Source organism: Mus musculus, chromosome 1, assembly GCF_000001635.26.
Source record: "Mus musculus strain C57BL/6J chromosome 1, GRCm38.p6 C57BL/6J".
NCBI lineage: Eukaryota > Metazoa > Chordata > Mammalia > Rodentia > Muridae > Mus > Mus musculus.
This window is the reverse complement of record NC_000067.6, coordinates 40,340,134-40,357,605: the sequence shown is the minus strand read 5'-3', so window position 1 is coordinate 40,357,605 and position 17,472 is coordinate 40,340,134. Positions and strand designations below refer to the sequence as shown.

The 17,472-nt window shown below is 42.8% G+C and overlaps 1 protein-coding gene and 1 pseudogene across 5 annotated transcripts in view; both read right to left on the bottom strand.

Moving 5' to 3' along the window:
- Il1rl2 (interleukin 1 receptor-like 2) overlaps nt 1-17,472 on the bottom strand; it is a 42,967-nt gene that overhangs the window by 9,950 nt on the left and 15,545 nt on the right. For all 5 annotated transcript variants that reach the window (NM_133193.4, NM_001356478.1, XM_006495611.4 and 2 more), the window contains exons 5-9: nt 14,416-14,578; nt 11,729-11,800; nt 6,541-6,670; nt 5,708-5,844; nt 644-787 (exon numbers count right to left, since the gene is read on the bottom strand). In NM_133193.4, the coding sequence (NP_573456.1) occupies nt 644-787; nt 5,708-5,844; nt 6,541-6,670; nt 11,729-11,800; nt 14,416-14,578 (646 nt within the window). The remainder of the gene's footprint in view (nt 1-643; nt 788-5,707; nt 5,845-6,540; nt 6,671-11,728; nt 11,801-14,415; nt 14,579-17,472) is intronic.
- Nucleotides 2,999-3,745, bottom strand: Gm17970 (predicted gene, 17970; annotated as a pseudogene).

Genomic DNA, 17,472 nt, shown 5'->3' with positions numbered 1-17,472 from the left:
GAGAAAGAAGATATCTCACCCAGCCACCCAGTGGAGAGCTCTGAGTAAATCCAGGCAGGTCTTTTTTGGAAGCCAGAGACATAAATTACTTCAGGTACCAAGTATAGGGTTTACAGAGAGGATAGCATCACTCTATGACCTGCTGAGTTTTAAATTGGAGGGAGAAGGGGGTAATATATGCACAACTGCTCCAGCAGACATCTCTTTGCTTCACAGACCCAGAAAATAAGATCTTTCTCATACTGCTTCCTAGAGCAGGATGGCTCACTACCTCCTAGAGCAGGTTGGCCCACTGTCATCTAGAGCAGGTTGGCCCATTGCCTCCTAAATCAGGTTGGCCTACTGCCTCCTAGAGTAGCTGGCCCATTGCTTTCTAGTGCAGGATGGCCCACCACTAGCCTCTGCTGCTGCCTAGTGGCTATTTCCTGGTCACTACCTGTGTTCCAGCTTATTGGCAAAGGAAGCTGATAATCACAGACAAATCATTTCTCTGAAGCACATGAAGTCCTCCTGAGACACTGAACACTAAATTCTCCAGCCAGGAGAAAGGATTACCCACATATAACAATAGGAGAAGAACACTTAAGAGTAGGTAGACAGCAATTTTGAGGCTTTGCTCCCAAAGACCACCACACATACTTACCATCTGGAGCCTGGGCAGTGTGGAAGGCGCTTCTGTACCAAAGCATGATGTCGATCTTAAAGCTGTTGTAGATGAACAGAACAGATACAACCAGAAGTAGGAACGCCATAAGCCCTCCTAAGAGGTAAGCCCTGAAGTCTGGAACTGCAAACGACAGGGAAAAGTCAATGGCCGAAGGTTAGTTTTACCTCCACACTTACACGTGGCTCTTAGTCAAAGCCAGGTGGGAAACGTGAGGCTACTGCTTGAACACACATCTCTAAGTTTCCTTGTGAGTATACAAGTTGGATAGTTTAATTTCCACTGAGAAGGTTGGGAAGAAATGGTCTCCTTAAAAGCCAGGGAGCCCTAGGTATTCATGCCAGAACAAAAGGACTCCAGCTGCAAGGAAACTGTCTCAGAGCATGTGGATCCAGGTACCTTCATGAGGTACAATCTGACTGTGTCTGAAATGTCCCCCATGGCTTCCCCTGAAGAATCTGGGTTTCAATCCCACCATACGACCCTCGGAGCTGAGCAGAGGGACTCCTGTTAAAACTGATAAAAGTCATTGGCCTTCTGCCCAGACATGGGCTGTGCAAGTCGATGGTGAGACAGTCCTCATCTGACCCTTCCCAGGGCTCCTGAAGCCAGGGCCTGTGTCTGTCTGAGAGTTCCTGATATGGTACTCAATGCCTGCTCTGCTAAGAGAGTGTACAGTTCTGATGACAGGCAAGGGAGCAGACAGCTAGGGGAAGAATCAGTTACTCCAAAAGGGAGGTCCCGGTTGCTTCCAGAAGAACTCTTGAACGCCAAGAAGAGGAACCAAGCAGCGCCCTACCTTGCCACAACCCAAAAGGGTGCTGCCAGAGGAGGGTGCCCAAGAATGAGGGAAGAGAAAAAGGGAACCCACCGCATCAACCACTTCCTTCATCAGCCCGTTCACCCTGAAAAGGAGCTCGTGGGTCTGGTGGGATGGGGGAGAAGTGTTTGAGTCTCCCAGAACAAACGTTTCTGGTTTATAAAATCTTCAAGAAATAGCTTGTCAAATCCTTCTCAGGCCACACATACAGTAAACATCTGAAGGCCTAAGACTTCCTGCATATTGTAGCATGTCTTTAGATATAACAGCTTGATAGAGTACAGAGACAGAAAACACACTTGGTGCCAGCCCCCACCCCAAATCAATCCATTGAGCAAGTCCCTCTGTAGCCAGTGGACACTGTTCTGCAGGCTGTTGCCCAATCCGCCCCTTTCCCATCTTTATAACCTTCGTCATCTGCCTTCCAACTATGAGATGGCAAATCCCCTGTGTCTATCTTCTGCTTTTTGCCAGCTCTTATCAGAGTTGTGTGAGCAACACCATCTCTCCCTTTGGGAGGATCTAATCTGGAAGAGTCTAAGCCCCTGATAGTGATCTTAAAATTATAAAGTGTGATATGACGATTCCATGACTAAGCCCACAGTACTTAATGAGATTCAAAGAGCCCTTGGCAGCCGCAGTGTGGTCTGACTGTTCCTTGCACTGAGTAGTGTGGACATGTTTGGCTCTGTGAATGTGCTCAAAGATGATGACAGTGGAATTGTCTTATTAGTGAAGAAGCTCAAATGAGTAGAGACTTTGAAGTGGAAATAAATGTACAGCTCACTGCTGGTATACCAGGTACCCTTATTAAGAATAGGATTTGAATGAGTTCAAAAGATAGCTCAGAGGTTAAGAGTACTGGCTGTTCTTCCAAAGGACCTGGGTTCAAGCCATAACTTCTTGTAACTCCATTTCCAAGAGATCTGATGCTCTCTTCTGATTTCCATGGGCATTGGGCACTCACATGGTACATGTATATATGTGCAAGCAAAACATGCTTACAAATAAAGACATAAATAGAATGGCATTTGTGAGTCTGATTTCATGGAACCATCATCAGGAGCCTTCAGACTCGAAAGCAGAGGATAGATGATGATTAAAAGACACAGAAGAGGGGAAAAAAAAAAGACTTTCACAGAAAGAAATAGCCCATCCAGACAACCTTCTAGTCATCCTGCTCAGGATGAAGCAGGTTAAGAGTCAAATCTGCAGATAACTTCAGGAACAAAAAAATTGAGGAAGTCAAATGAAGAAGTCACCAATGAGTAAACCAAAAGTTTAGACTTAAGAGGGTGAGGTTTCTAAGAATTCAAGACAAACAAAACAAGGTGTGCTTGACCAACCACAGAAAAGCTACCATGTGAGGCTGTGGAGCGAGCACCCGGAGAAACCAAGAATATGTTCACCAAGAGTTTCCTAAGTATGGTCCAAACAAAGGAGTGAAGAGTCCCTTCTCCTCCCCCATGACTGGCAGGTGTTAGCTTGGTTTTTCTTCCCCTTGCTGTTGTTGCCTGGATATGAGATTTATTACTGAACAAGTTTTGGTAGGGTATAAGACAGCACTGTGAAAGCCTTCAGAAATGCAGAGCTCTCTCTTTGTCCAGGGGACCACGATTGGGGATATATTTGACACTACAGCCATCGGGAATAAGCTACTTCCATGCAACCATGTCTTCAGATTCATCTGCGTTAAACGTAGTGAAGCCCCACTTCTTTGAGAGGTGGATCTTCTGGAGGCCAGGGAACTTGAGCTTGGCTTTACACATGTTCCCCAGTCACATGTTCCTTATTCTGAGGCTTGGTGTGGATAGACATGATGACCTGGCCAACGTGAACCCTGGCCACTGTGCTCTGGGGGGCTTCCCAACGGCACCACCTAGACCTGTCTGGAGCCTGTCAGCCCCAGCGCAGGACAACATCTTGTTGTTGCAGATGATATGCACAGGAAGGAGCCTTACTCGGATATGAAAGACATCCTTGCCACAACCCTTTACCATGTATCTGTTGGCACAAATAGGAGCAGCCTCCAGTGCTTCAGAAGAGAGATGCTCAGAATCATCTGACACCATGTAGCCACAAAGTGGGAATTCATCAACTTTTGCTTCTTTCTGGCCCAAATCAAAGATGCAGATCTTAGCATCAGGGACACCGTGGGGGAAAAAAAACAACCAAACAACCAACCAACCAAACAAACAAACAAACAAAAAACCCTACAACTTTGGGCATGGCTTGTTCTTACAATGCCAGTAACACTGGGCACTGGACTCTTCTGGTGTGTCTGAAGATAGTGGCAATGTACTCATACATATAAAATAAATAAATTGCTCCCTATCTCTCTGTCTCTGTCTCTGTCTCTGTCTCTGTCTCTCTGTCTCTCTGTCTCTCTCTCTCTCTCTCTCTCTCTCTCTCTCTGTCTTTCTCTCCTTCTCTCTCTCTCTCTCTCCTTTTCTCTCAGAGTAGGTTTCCCACTTTCCTCTCCCATCATGACTTCCCTGGCCTCAGTCCTTGAAGACAGTAAACTTGTCTACCTGAGAGCAACTTCGCAATAAAGCTGCCTACTTATAATATTTTTTTTAAAGTGCTCTTTTCCTCTGTCGCACCACTGACAGCTCTAGTGGGGTGTTAACTTGTTAACTGGTAACATTGGCCCCTCTGAGCCTGAACTTTGCCTCAAAATTCTTCCAAGCAAAATGCTTCCTGGTACTTTGCCTGCAAAGAGTCTTGGCCACCTTGAGACTAGGTAATGAGAGACCAGATCTTGGGTTCAGACTCCATCTTAGAGAACCTACCTTACCTAAGGTTGAACTCTCTAGCACCAGTTTCCAGGTTATTCCCCAACAAACCTGTTTCCAGGTTACAAGCCTTCCCCTGAAACTTCACTTCTTAACAACCACCAATCAGGAGAAAAGCAGAACAGAGAAATCCTGTCTCAAAACACACACACACACATACACACACAAAAATTATGGTTTGGCTCCCAGCACCAGCCAATTATTTTAAAGGGCAACAAAATTCCATAATAGCCTCAAAACAGATGTGTGCCAGACTTGAAACCCCCTCGTTTACTTGCCATTTCCTATAAAACCTTGTCCTGCTGAGAGCTTGGGCCTTCACCCTCCCTCTCTGCTGTGTCAGAGACTTCGGTGTAGTCTCATTTGAATCTCATCTGCAGTGTAACTGTTATGTGCATTTTGTGTGTATATTGTGTTTGACAATAAAAAAGAAAATTCCAATTTGTTCTCAAAACATTTTCCCAACAATAGTATAGAAAGTACACAGCCCCCTGGTGCTGAAGCCAGGACTTAAACACAGAAACGTTAATGATTAAACCCTAGGTTGGAAGCAACCCCACCATCTATACAGATAGTAGAATGGGAAAGTGGGGCAGATGTAGCAGGCAGGCCTGAGGAAGATAAGACAAGTTGTTAAGCCATTGTCAAAAGATAATAAGTGGATCGAGATGACACCAGATAGTACTGATCCTATAGTACATGAGAAATATGGGGGTATATTTTTAAGAGGTAAGAAAACCAAGTTTATGAGGTTAAATATATTCTTCATCTTTGTCATTGATTCTGTAGACTAGTAGAGAGTGGGTAAGACCATGAAGTTGCCATGAAGAAAGAGAGAGCACAGCTGGAAGGGAGAATGTTTTTGCATCCACCTTGGGGTGATAGTGGAAGCCACGGAGAGAAGAGAGTTGCCAGGGGTGAGGATGTAGCAGATAAAGGAGTGCTTGTCAGTGAAAACCTGAGGAAGGAGTATCTTGAAAAGCCAGAACAAGCAGATAGTGCAAACAGAAGAGCCCAATGCTCCTCCCACCCAACCCAGCCACAAAAGGCCCCAAGAGATCAAGACAAGGAAGCCATACTGTATGCCCACTCAAACTGATGTAACTGGAGACAGAATGAGCCTAGCCCAAGGTCATGAAAGTGAGGGAGAAACCGTGAACATTTTTCTGGAATTTCAGTGAAAACAAAACAAAACCCTCAATGTCTATGAAGATGACTCAGCCCAAAACACACTTCGATAGAGTCACAGCTTTATCCCAAGACAGCTATCAGACACAGCACCGTACTTAACGAAATGGTGTGCCTGAGTTCTCTAATTGGTGCCCCCTGTCGCCTCCGACTGAACATATGACATCACTTCTCGTTAGTAAGCCTTCCCTGGCCATGGTTTTCAATGCTCTGAGCAGCAGGTGACATGCCGGGTATTACCTGGGTATATCAGAATGATGTAGGCTGCGGACACTCCAGCATGACACGTGAAAGGACGGCCGTAGTCCTCCATTTTCACTTTTAAGAATGTTATGTTCACTGTGTACCGAATTTGATCCCTCAAGGACACATTGGTTCTAAGGAAGGAAGAGTCAGCCATTAACACAGGACCCATTACCCAACATAAGGTATAGCTTATCTTCTATAAATTATATGTTTGTTTGTTTGTTTTTCCCTAGAGAACTCTCTGGCCATTATTTTCCTCTAAGAATACATATGAGAGTGACTCAATGTATGGAGGTTCTGTAGGGGTAGATTTGCATTTTCTCCTGGACAGTCATGAGAAAGTGTGGTTCTGCTAACTACAGCATCATGTGTAGCTCTAATGGGCATCTTCTGTTCCCCAGACTATATCCCAATGTATCCACACAGCAAGCCGCATCCTGAGCACTACTTCTGATTTCATTTATATCACATAATCATAGCACTGTAAGTTGGGCTTGAGTACCATTGACTGTGCACAGTCTCCCATAAGAAACCCTGCAGTGATTTTCACATTGCTAATTTCACACTAAAGGCCAGCAACTCACAGGGTCAGGCTGGATTTGAATGGCATACATATGCTGTTTCTCTAAGCTACAGTTCAAGTTGCATTGACATTGATTCAGTCAGAAACATAAACATCTCGCATTTGCCTGAACAAGATGCCTGGCTACACACAGCGTGTACTAATCATTAAAAGACAAGAGGGGAAATGCAAACTTGAGTGGAGCTGTCCATCACAAGCAGTGGTCCCGGCATAGTCATATGGACGGAGCAACTCTTACACCTACTCGATTCCTTCCTGGATGCGTTTGGAGTCTTTGTAGTAGTCATCCACCAGGGTGTTGTTGACTCTCCAGCACCTCAGGTTTGTATTCTCCTTCGTGTCTGTTATATTGCAGTTCACGATGAGGGTGGAGCCTGGAGCAATCAAGTTTACAAACACTGACTGGAAATACTACTGATTTCTCAAGTTGTCAGACTTGTCGACATCGAGTTAGCCAGCCATATCTTAATTGCCAGAAGCACCCCCAGGTTGATGTCGATGTGCCTCAGTCTCCTTCTGTATAAAAGCCAGGAGGAACAAGGAGAAGCCTTTGTGCTGTGAAGGGCTCTGCATGCACTGTCCAGTAGCCACACCTCTGAGGAGAGTCTCCCACAGCATGGGATGCAAACTGCACTTCATCAACACCCAGAGACAGCAGTGAAGTGCTTTACAATCTACAGAGTGCTTCCTGCTCATGTCCCTCTAGGTCAGTGGTGCAAATCTTTGAAAGAATCGAGCAAAGCAGAAGACTGGAAGGTGGTCCTTGTGTGTTAGATGAGAAACTCGGGTTCAGACAGACAGACAGACAGACAGTGACTTCCTCTAGGTGATACATGCTTTGGAGGGAGATGTGGGACATAATCTCAAATCCAATGATATTCTCACATTCACAGATGTGGCTGCTGCCTCCATTTTCCTCTGTCCCTTATCCCATGTCCACATACATATATATTATATGATATATGAAAACTCTTTATCATTCAGTCTAATAAGGCCCACTTCATCTTTCAAGAGGAGTTCTTTCACCTCTGTGGTAGCTTACAATTTATTCTAATGTATAACATGTTTAATAAGAACCATGGAGTATAGCTAAATATCTGTGGGTTATAATAAAGTAAACACCCAGACAGTCTTCTCCATGAAAAAAACAGAATATTTTGAGAATTCTGGACTTTCCCACACTCCTTTCCTTCCTTTATTTTGCACTGCTTACATATTTATCCACAGATTCTAGCTCCTGTTGCTTAACATTTACCTTCGTAGGCTCATCTTTGCTGTTTCATAGTGGAATATATGACAGCTCTTTATTTCTTCTAAAATTAAGACCTATTCATTTACATTGCATGTATTTCTAATATTTAATACTTGATGAGAGTCTTCTCAGAACTCTCTTGTGTATGTTTCCTGAGGCCCACATGAACACATTGCATGTATATATACACACATGTATATATACATATGCATACATATATACATATACATACACATACTTATAATCCATATACCTGAGAGGTATCCATAGCTTCCCCAGCATTGTGTTGGCTACATACAATAGTCAACTTCACAAGATAGTGATGGACTGTCTCCTCGAGGGCTGTAGCAGCCCAGACTCCCACGTGAACAGTGTAATGTTGCTTAGATACTCAATAGTAGTAATGCCCAGACCATCCTATTATAGATGTTCAAGCCCTAAACTTAATTTGTATTTCTCTACACGGCTCATGAGCAAACAGCCATCGTGGATTTTATTGGCCGTGTGATTGAACACAGCTTACTTTCCCTCCTCTACTAGGTCTGTTTCCTTTATAAATGTGAAGAGGTTGTGTTCAGTTATTATAAACATTTTATTCTGATCCAAAGGTTTTGTTTTTATACTTTTACCATTGTCTTTCAATAATCAGAATTTTATTTTTAACAGCATCCTGTTTAAATATATTTTCTTTACAACAAGGGTTGGTATGTCCCAATTTTTTTAATATTCTTTACTACTTTAAAGTCATGAAATTGTTTTCCTAGAGATATATTGTTCTGAATACCATATTCAGGTCTACAATCCACCCAGAATTATTGTTATTAAGAGGTCGGTTTCATTGTGTTCTATGTTATATCTAATAGGCAAGTACTATTTATTTAAGCAATTTTAATTTTCCAGTCCAGTATGGTAGCACACATCTATAATCCTAGTACACAGGGAGATGGAGGGAAGAAGATCAGGAGTTCAAGGCCAGCCTAGACTACGTATAAGTCTCTCTCTCCTTTTCAAGATTATGACTTATTTACTTCTCTGTAGTCTTTATCCAGAAGTCTGGTGTGTGTGAGTCCACCTCTGATCTTTCTCTTCAATTATTATATAGAATGTATAAATTTTTTAGCCTCCTAATAAATCTTGAAATCATTAGTCTTCCAATCTAGTTTTTAATCATTTAAAATTCATTGATTCTTATAAAGCCAAAAAAAGTGTTAGAAAGCTATGGAAAAGAACACAGTAATCTGATTTTGTTTTTAATCTATTGATAAACCTATAGAAAGGTCAATACTTGCCTATGAACAGTGTTCCTCTGTGTGTACAAGTTTTTTAAAGACATGTTTTATTAAGTATTTACATATTCAAAGATAAAGTTTTGTTATTACACCTCTACTGACCTATAATAAAGCTTTTGCTTTAAAATCTGCATTGATATCAACACAGTTATACCAATATCCTTGGTAAAAGTGTTTTTGGTGCCTCAGAGAAGAAGGAAAGTCCCCAACAGGACAAATGTTTGCCAACATGTAATCCTCTATAGTACCTGTGTCCCCAAGGAAACAGCCTGGCAGAGTCATTTACAAAACATGTAATGTCAAGATATTATACTAGTGATTCAAACGTGTAAAACCAGCTCTAAATATTTTATTGTATCAGAATAGTCTTAAAGAAAATAAAATACTAGTTATGGTGGCGTTTTAGATAGTTTTCTTACAATAGTGACATAGATAAAAGATCCTTCAACATGATTATGTTTATCCTCCTTCTTAAAGACTCCAGGTTCCCTGCCTCTCTTGTGTGCATGTGTATGTGTATGTATGCTTGGTTATAGGTATGAGTTTCGGGAAGTTTGCATGTGTGGGGGATATGTATGCATGTGTGTGTGTGTGTGTGTGTGTGTGTGTGTGTGTATTGCACATGAAAGCCAGATATGAACCTCTGTTGTCATCCCTCAGAAACTGCCCATGTTATTTTATTTTATTTTATTTTATTTTATTTTATTTTATTTTATTTTGAGTCTAAGTTTCTCATTAGCCTGGAAGTTACCAAATAAGCTAGGCTGGTTGACCAGTAAGCCCCAGGGATGTCCATGTTGTGCCTTTCCTAGCAGCATGTGCTACCACATCCTGCTTGTTTGTTTTCATGGTTTCTAGTGACCAAACTCTGGACTTCATGCTTACTCTGCATTTTGCCTACAGATCTCTCTCTCTCTCTCTCTCTCTCTCTCTCTCTCTCTCTCTCTCTCACCCAGTGGTTCTCACCCTTCCTAACCCCAAGCGCCATTAATAGAGTTCCTCATGTTGCAGTGGACCCAACCATAAAATTACTTTCTAAAATTTTATTGCTACTTCATAACCATGAATTATCCTATTCTTATGGACTGTAAATGTAAATATCTGGTATGTGACCCCCATAATGGGGTTGCGACCCACAGGTTGAGAACCACTGCTGTAACCCCTGCTGGGAAACAAAGTCAATTAAATTATTAATAGCTAGTCTTTGTAGGTGTCTGTGAAGTCTGTGGGTATCCACATGCCAAAGAATCAGTGTATCAGTGTGTCGTTAGGGTCTTCAGAGCTCTCCAACCATTTTAAAGAGCATCTAAAACAGCCTTTCAAGCAGATTTGTACACCCTTAACACTGTCTGTTTTGCAGACATTCATGTTTCTAAGTCTACTATTTGGTGCTTGAATTCCCTGGGGGTTTCTGTCCTTCCCACCACAGCCACAGGCCTTCCCCCTGAACCAGCTCTGAGAGCTTGTTCTTACTACCACTCTTAGCAGGAGAGGTAAATACATTGTTTCCACTTTCATCTTTGTTACTTAGTTGCTGTTTAGAAAGACGTAAGTGTTTTTATTATTTCTGCCCTTAATTATAATGGTATTTAAAAACTCAAATGTCTTTTGGAAGCAGCACTGGCCACATGCCACGACATTTGATTGACAATGTCTCGCTGTCACTATTTTGTGAATGGACTCTATGACTTAACTTGTAACCAGGAAAGCTAATAATTAGAAAATGTGGTTGTTTAACTTTTCTTTCTTTTAAATTATTTAAATTCAAATAAACAGGAATGGTATATTTTTAAACAGTACAATATGGTGTTTCTATGTGTTTGTGTGTTTATACTATGTAATGGCTAAATCATGCTGTACTGCCTGGCTTTGTGTCAACTTCAAACAAGCTACTGTTACCTGAAAGAACAGAACCTTCTGCCACGTTGTATTATTCTTGTATTTCTAGGACCTTTAGCTTTATGTATTCGATACACAGTGGCTTAAAAATGCTATTTTTCTAGGCCTGGTAGAACAGTAACTTGGGAAGCTGAGGCAGGAAAGTGAGAAATTCAAGGCCTGCCTAGAATAGGAAATGAGTTAAATTTAGTCTCAAAATAAAGAAGTGAAAAGACTCGGGATAAAACCCAGTGGTAGACTGCTTGTCCAGTGTGTATGATTGAATCATCAGTATCAACAACAAAGTGCTTTGAAAGGCATTGCAGTTTTAATTAGAACAAAGTGACTCAATTTGTTATTTACTATTTTGGGGTTTGAATGGTTATTATTAGGTTGAAACACCCAAACTAATTTTTGTGATCATTTTTGTAAATTATACCTTTCCAGTGTTGTTATTTTTAATCTCTTGGATCATGAACTTTTATATGTCTCTTAAAAAGCATGCTATTGTACCAATACAGTGCTAACTGAATTATGGTATTGACTGAGTCTGAGGAGTTCTCTTTCAATGACGACTTGGTTTAATTGCCCTCTTTCCAGAAAGTGCTCTCACTATGTTTATTTATTGGAGCTATCAATAACATCAAAAATTTGGGAGTATCTGTTCTGAAGCATTGCATGTTTGGTCTCTTACTGTGTAAATGAAGGCTGTAATATAGTTATTTGCCTGACTCCTTGATGTATTTTCCAGTATGCGATAATGTAACTCAGAATTCCTGATCTAGATTACTTAGTAGCTGGAGTTTTATACTTTAGTAATCCTGCCTGTGTTTCATTGCCTTTGTATTCACAGAAGTCAGTGAGACTCTCCTGGTGAGCTCAGGCACTTCCAGAGTTGGAAATTGGACCGGGGGGGGGGGGCTCTACCTTGATCTTTTAATGCATCCATTGAAATAAGTAGGTGCAGCAAGCTTTACCTATGGTAACTGGACAGCTCCAACAGTTTCACTTACCAAGTGGAACTTCAATGGAGTTGTTCTTTGGATACGTGATGTTAGGGATCCTTCTTCCATACTCAACTTCCTCTGATAAGAAATCACACCCACAAGGATTGAGTTAGAACCACAGAAATCCTACACTAATGTAATGACAGGAAGAGAAGACCTTCCAAAACATTGGTCAAGAAAAGTCAAAAGTCAAGAGTGTGACATCAGGATGCCCAAAATATCGCCACGTTCTGTAAAGCTCTTCAGTTTACTATTCAGGAGTAAAGCCGGGTAGCCAAAGGTCACCACCTATTAGATCACACACACACATGAAACCAGGAGACCATTCCAGTCAACCACTCTCTCATCATCCTACTGAACTTCACCACACAGCCTAACAACTTAATCTTCCAATGCTTCACAGTTGTCTCCTCTGCCTTCACTTCTGAACCATCTGTTTTCTGGTCTCAACTCCTTTAAGGACACCTGAGCTGCTCACAGCTTGAATTACCTTCTAGAAGACAGTCCTCAGAAAGTCTTAACTCCAGAACTCTCTCTGAATTCCAGACCATGAGAGGTTACAGCCTACTCTACTTCTTTTGCATGCCTCACGCTCAACTTGCTGAAGACCAAATCTCTCCAACACCTATTTTCCCCTTGAGCTGTCTTGTTGCATTGCCTAATGTCACTTTCCACCCAGCAGCATATGCCCAAACACCTAGAACCCATGACCTCGTCTCTTCTACTGATATGCTTCCCCTTGGGAGATGCTTTTGTCAGTATCTGCATCACTCCATCATCCATGTTATCACGTGCCTGTGCCTGCATGATGTCTCACCTGTATGTTTGCACCTTCTCCCTAACCACTGTCCTGATGTTCTCCCTGGGGGACAGCCAGCTGCTTCAGACATTAAAAGCACACCAAGCTGCTCTCATGCCATCAAACCCACTGGCTGCTTGCCATTGTTCTGAGAGTAAAATCCTCACTGCCCTGTTCAGATTTCAAACTCCACCCATCCCTCACTCCTGACTGAGTCTCTAACCTCATTACCTGCCATGATCTCACCAACCCAGCCCAGCCTGTCTGTCTGTCTTTCATCCCTCAGACACAGCATGGTTCCTCTTGTTCTGAGGCCTCCACAGCTTTCTGTCTTCTGTCTGTAAACACCTTAGCCATTCTTTCAATTCCTTGGGCTACCTATCTGCTCCAGTGATGGCTTCCTGATGCCCAAGGGTGCAACTCCATAAAAGAAAGAAGAAGAAGAAGACGAAGAAGACGAAGAAGAAGAAGAAGAAGAAGAAGAAGAAGAAGAAGAAGAAGAAGAGGAGGAGGAGGAGGAGTAGGAGGAGAGGGAGAGGGAGAGGGAGGGGGAGGGGGAGGGGGAGGGGGAGGGGGAGGGGGAGGAGGAGGAGGAGGAGGAGGAGGAGGAGAAGGAGAAGAAGAAGAAGAAGAAGAGGAGGAGTAGGAGGAGAGGGAGAGGGAGAGGTAGGGGGAGGGGGAGGGGGAGGGGGAGGGGGAGGAGGAGGAGGAGGAGGAGGAGGAGGAGGAGGAGGAGGAGGAGAAGAAGAAGAAGAAGAAGAAGAAGAAGAAGAAGAAGAAGAAGAAGAAGAAGAAGAAGAAGAAGAAGAAGAAGAAGAAGAAGAAGAAGAAGAAGAAGAAGAAGAAGAAGAAGAAGAAGAAAAAGAAGAAGCTATGTTGTGGCTGGAGAGATAGTTAAGATGGTAAGAAGTTAAGCCACTTACTGATAGGCCCTGGGTTCAGTTCCCAGCACCCACATGGTGGCTCACAACCACCTGTCCTCCAGTTCCAGGGTATCTGATGCCCACCTCTGGCTTCCTTGGTCACAAGGCATGCAAGTGATACACAGACACATATGCAGGCAAACACTGACACGTATAAAATAAAAATAAATCTGAAAGGAAAAGAAAGCTGTATTTCCTTAGGTGCAGCAACAGCATGAAAGCCCAAGCAGAAGAGCCATCAAATAAGAGAGATGAAGTCTTCATTTAGTGTGTAATAAAGAAGGAAAAGCATTTACCGGGGCACCAGAGGCCACAGTTCTTGCCCTGTCGATGGTTCTAATGAGCTCTGTGGTTGTTGAAAGTTGCTCCTTCCTGACTGTACAAGAATCTGCCCAAGCTGATCATCTAAGACACTACCTTACAGTCTGCAGATTATTGTGCATTCAAAGACAGTGGGTGTTGGTGACAGGGCAATGACATGGCTGCTTCCAAAAGGACTGGCCTGACACAGTACAAATGGTAGGTTATCTAAGAACCCTACCCAGAGATACTGAATGCCAAAGAGTCTGAAGCTGCAGCAAGACAAACCTTAGACAGGCCCAGCACGACACTAAAACAGCAGAGATGATGGGAAATGAAGGTAGAATTAGTACTGTCTACATTGTGCTGGACGCTGACACTTTGGTAGGCAACCAGGAAGTTCCCCCCTTTTACATGATCTCTTTCAATGTTCTCCAGCCAAGAGTTTTCAATATTGTGTTTTTAAAGGAGAGAAAAGTGAGCTGGTTGTGCCTAGCTGGTTGTGCCCATTGGCCCCTCTCTCTGGCCCCCTGATCTATCACCAGCATGGCTGGGGGGGGGGGCTCTGTACAATCAATATCCAATCTCTGAAACTTGAAGCAGGAAGCCATCTGGCTCCCATAAAGCTGAGAACCAAGCAACCATATTTGAAAACAAAAACAAAACCTTACTGGTGTTCACAGCAATGTAGTTTCTAATGGTGAAGTGTCTCCCCAAGTGAGTCAGTCTGGCTGAGCACGCATAGCTCCCGCCGTCCTCCACAGCAACGTTGTTCACAAGAAGCTTTGCTCCTGAAGGGCTGTACTTTTTCCCCGCTTTAATCTCTTCACAACCCTACAGGCACACACACAAGAAAGGAATGAGTGCTAGCAAATTCTAGTCTCTCTGTCAGCATTAACCTATGAACTGTGCGGAAATGTGTCTATATCACTGTTCCTCAACCTGTGGGTTGCAGCCCCTTCATGGTCACATGTCAGATATTTACATTTCATATGATCTATAACAGTAGCAAAATTATAGTTGTGGAGGAGCAGCAAACTAATTGTATAGGTGGAGGTTATCACAACATGAGCAACTGTATTAAAGGGTCATAGCCTCAGGAAGATTGAAGAACCACTGCCCAATATCTACAGAGTCACTTACAACCTAAATCTTAGATATTGACCATCTAACCAGAAGACAATGCATAATATAGATAAACAGACAGACAGACAGACAGAGATGATAGATAGATTAGATAGATGATATACAGACATAGAATGACAGATAGGTAATAGATGAAAGAGAGAGAGAGAATAGATGATAGATGCATGGATAGATGGATGGATGGATGGATGGATGGATGGATGGACAGATAGTAGGATAGTGAGGTTAATGGACAAAAAGATGGAGGTTACTGTGCTAGTAGCGATTTGTCACTTTAACAAAAAGACTTGACATGAACAACTTAAAGAAGACGAGATTTAATGTACTTGTCCATCATGAGAAGTATGGGGTGGGGCACAGGAGAACATACCATGGAGGCCAGGATTAGAAAGAATGACAGCAGTAATCCGCTTTCTCTTTTGCCTATTTGTTTCATCTGGAGCACAGACTATGGGATGGTGCCACCCACATGCAGGGCAGGTATTTTCCTCTTATTAGGCTTCACTGGAAATACCCTGACAGACACACCTAGAGTTTCTCTTTAAATTCTTTGGCACTTCTCAATCAATTCAAGCTGACAATCAACATAGAGAGAGAAAGGGAGGGTAGATGCTCATCACTTACTCTTTCTCTCTCTCTCTCTCTCTCTCTCTCTCTCTCTCTCTCTGTGTGTGTGTGTGTGTGTGTGTGTGTGTGTGTGTGTGTGTCTGTGTGTGTGTGTGTGTGTGTGTGTCTCACACACACAGAGAGAGATAAGATAGATAGGTAAATAGATAGATCTCTCTCACACACACACACACACACACACACAGAGAGAGAGAGAGAGAGAGAGAGAGAGAGAGAGAGAGAGAGAGATCTGTTTATTTCTATTTATATCTATCTCAAGAAGACTTGGTAAGGATACACACTAAAATGGGTGATACAAACACTAAGTCTAATGGGAGCTGAGAAGAACTGCAAAGATTTCATGGAGGAAGGCTGCAGATGAAGAATATTCTTCTCCACCTCAAGGCCACCTCCCCCAGTGGACTCCTACCCCAGGATGCCAAGCGCCTTTGTCAGGATTGCAAGCCCCGGTGAGTTGGATAATGACTGTTTAAACCACACAAGAGACTCGACTCTCCATGGATGAGAGTTTGCTTTACAGAATCCAGTGTATACCAACTAATTGGAGGCCTGAATGAGAGAAAAGAACCCACGTACATCAGTCTATAACGAGAAAACCTCATAGAACTTTCTTCAGGGCTCAAGCAACTACCAATCTGTAGAATGCCTTTCTCTCTTGTCATTACAGCAACCACAGAAAATGAAAGGCTCATATTTGTGTGTCTTAGAAGAGGCTCACATGCCATTCCTGTGTGTGTGTGTTTGTGTGTGTGTGTGTATCTGTGTTATATGTGTGTCTGTATGTTTGTGTTGTGTGGCTGTGTGAGTGTGGCTGTGTGTGGCTGTGTGTGAGTGAATGTATATTTGTATATGTGTGAGTGTATATGTATGTGTGTGATATGTATGTGTGGTGTGTGTTGTGTGTATGTGTGTTTGTGTTGTATGTGTGTATGTGTGAGTACATCTGTATGCATGTCTGTGTGTGTCTGTGTGTGGTGATGTATTTGTGTGTGTGTGTGTGTGTGTGTGTGTGTGTGTGTGTATGTGTGAGTATATGTGTGTCTATGTGTGTGGGGTATGTGTGTCTATGTGTGTGTGTGTGGGGGGTGTGTGGTGTTGTGTGTAAACTAGACCTAGACATGAGGTGTTTTCCTCTGTCTCTTTCCACTTTTTATTTTGAGACAGCACTGACTTGTCAGAACTGGTTGGCCAACAAGTCCTAAGGATCCGCCAGTCCCCTGTGCACCACCACACCCAGCTTTTTAAAATGTGTTTATGGGGAGCAATCAAGGTCCTCATGTTTCCAAGACAAACATATTGCCAAGTGAGCTGCCTTCAATTCACCTTCCTCACCAGTAACTCACCGTATCAAGCTAACCGCCTTCACCTCACACACCTGCTTCCGGACTCTTGCTCAAACCTGTTCCTTTGCAGCGCTCACTCCACACTGAGACTGCCTGGCTAGTTGAGTCTGTTTTTCTTTCTTCCTTCCTTCCTTCCTTTCTTCCTTTCATTCTTTCTTTCTTTTTTTTTTTTTTTTTTTTGGTTTTTTTCGAGACAGGGTTTCTCTGTGTAGCCCTGGCTGTCCTGGAACTCACTCTGTAGACCAGGCTGGCCTCGAACTCAGAAATCCACCTGCCTCTGCCTCCTGAGTGCTGGGATTAAAGGCGTGGGCCACCACGCCCAGCTTGAGTCTGTTTTTTATTTGAATTTTTGAGTTCCTATCTTTCCAGCACAGAGAGAGGCTTTGGCCATGCAGAAATTAGATGCATTTACTGTCCTCATGAAGATCACAGTTTCATAGTTAAAACAGATAAAACCCCAGTTCAAGGAAAATGTAAGTAACTCCGTGTTACATCCCCTTATCACTTAGTCACAGATGAGTGCATCCTCAGCAAAGAGGAATAAATCCACTCTGCATGGGCAATCCATAAGTAATGCCAGAATGCTTATTTACAAAGTACAACTTGTCTTCT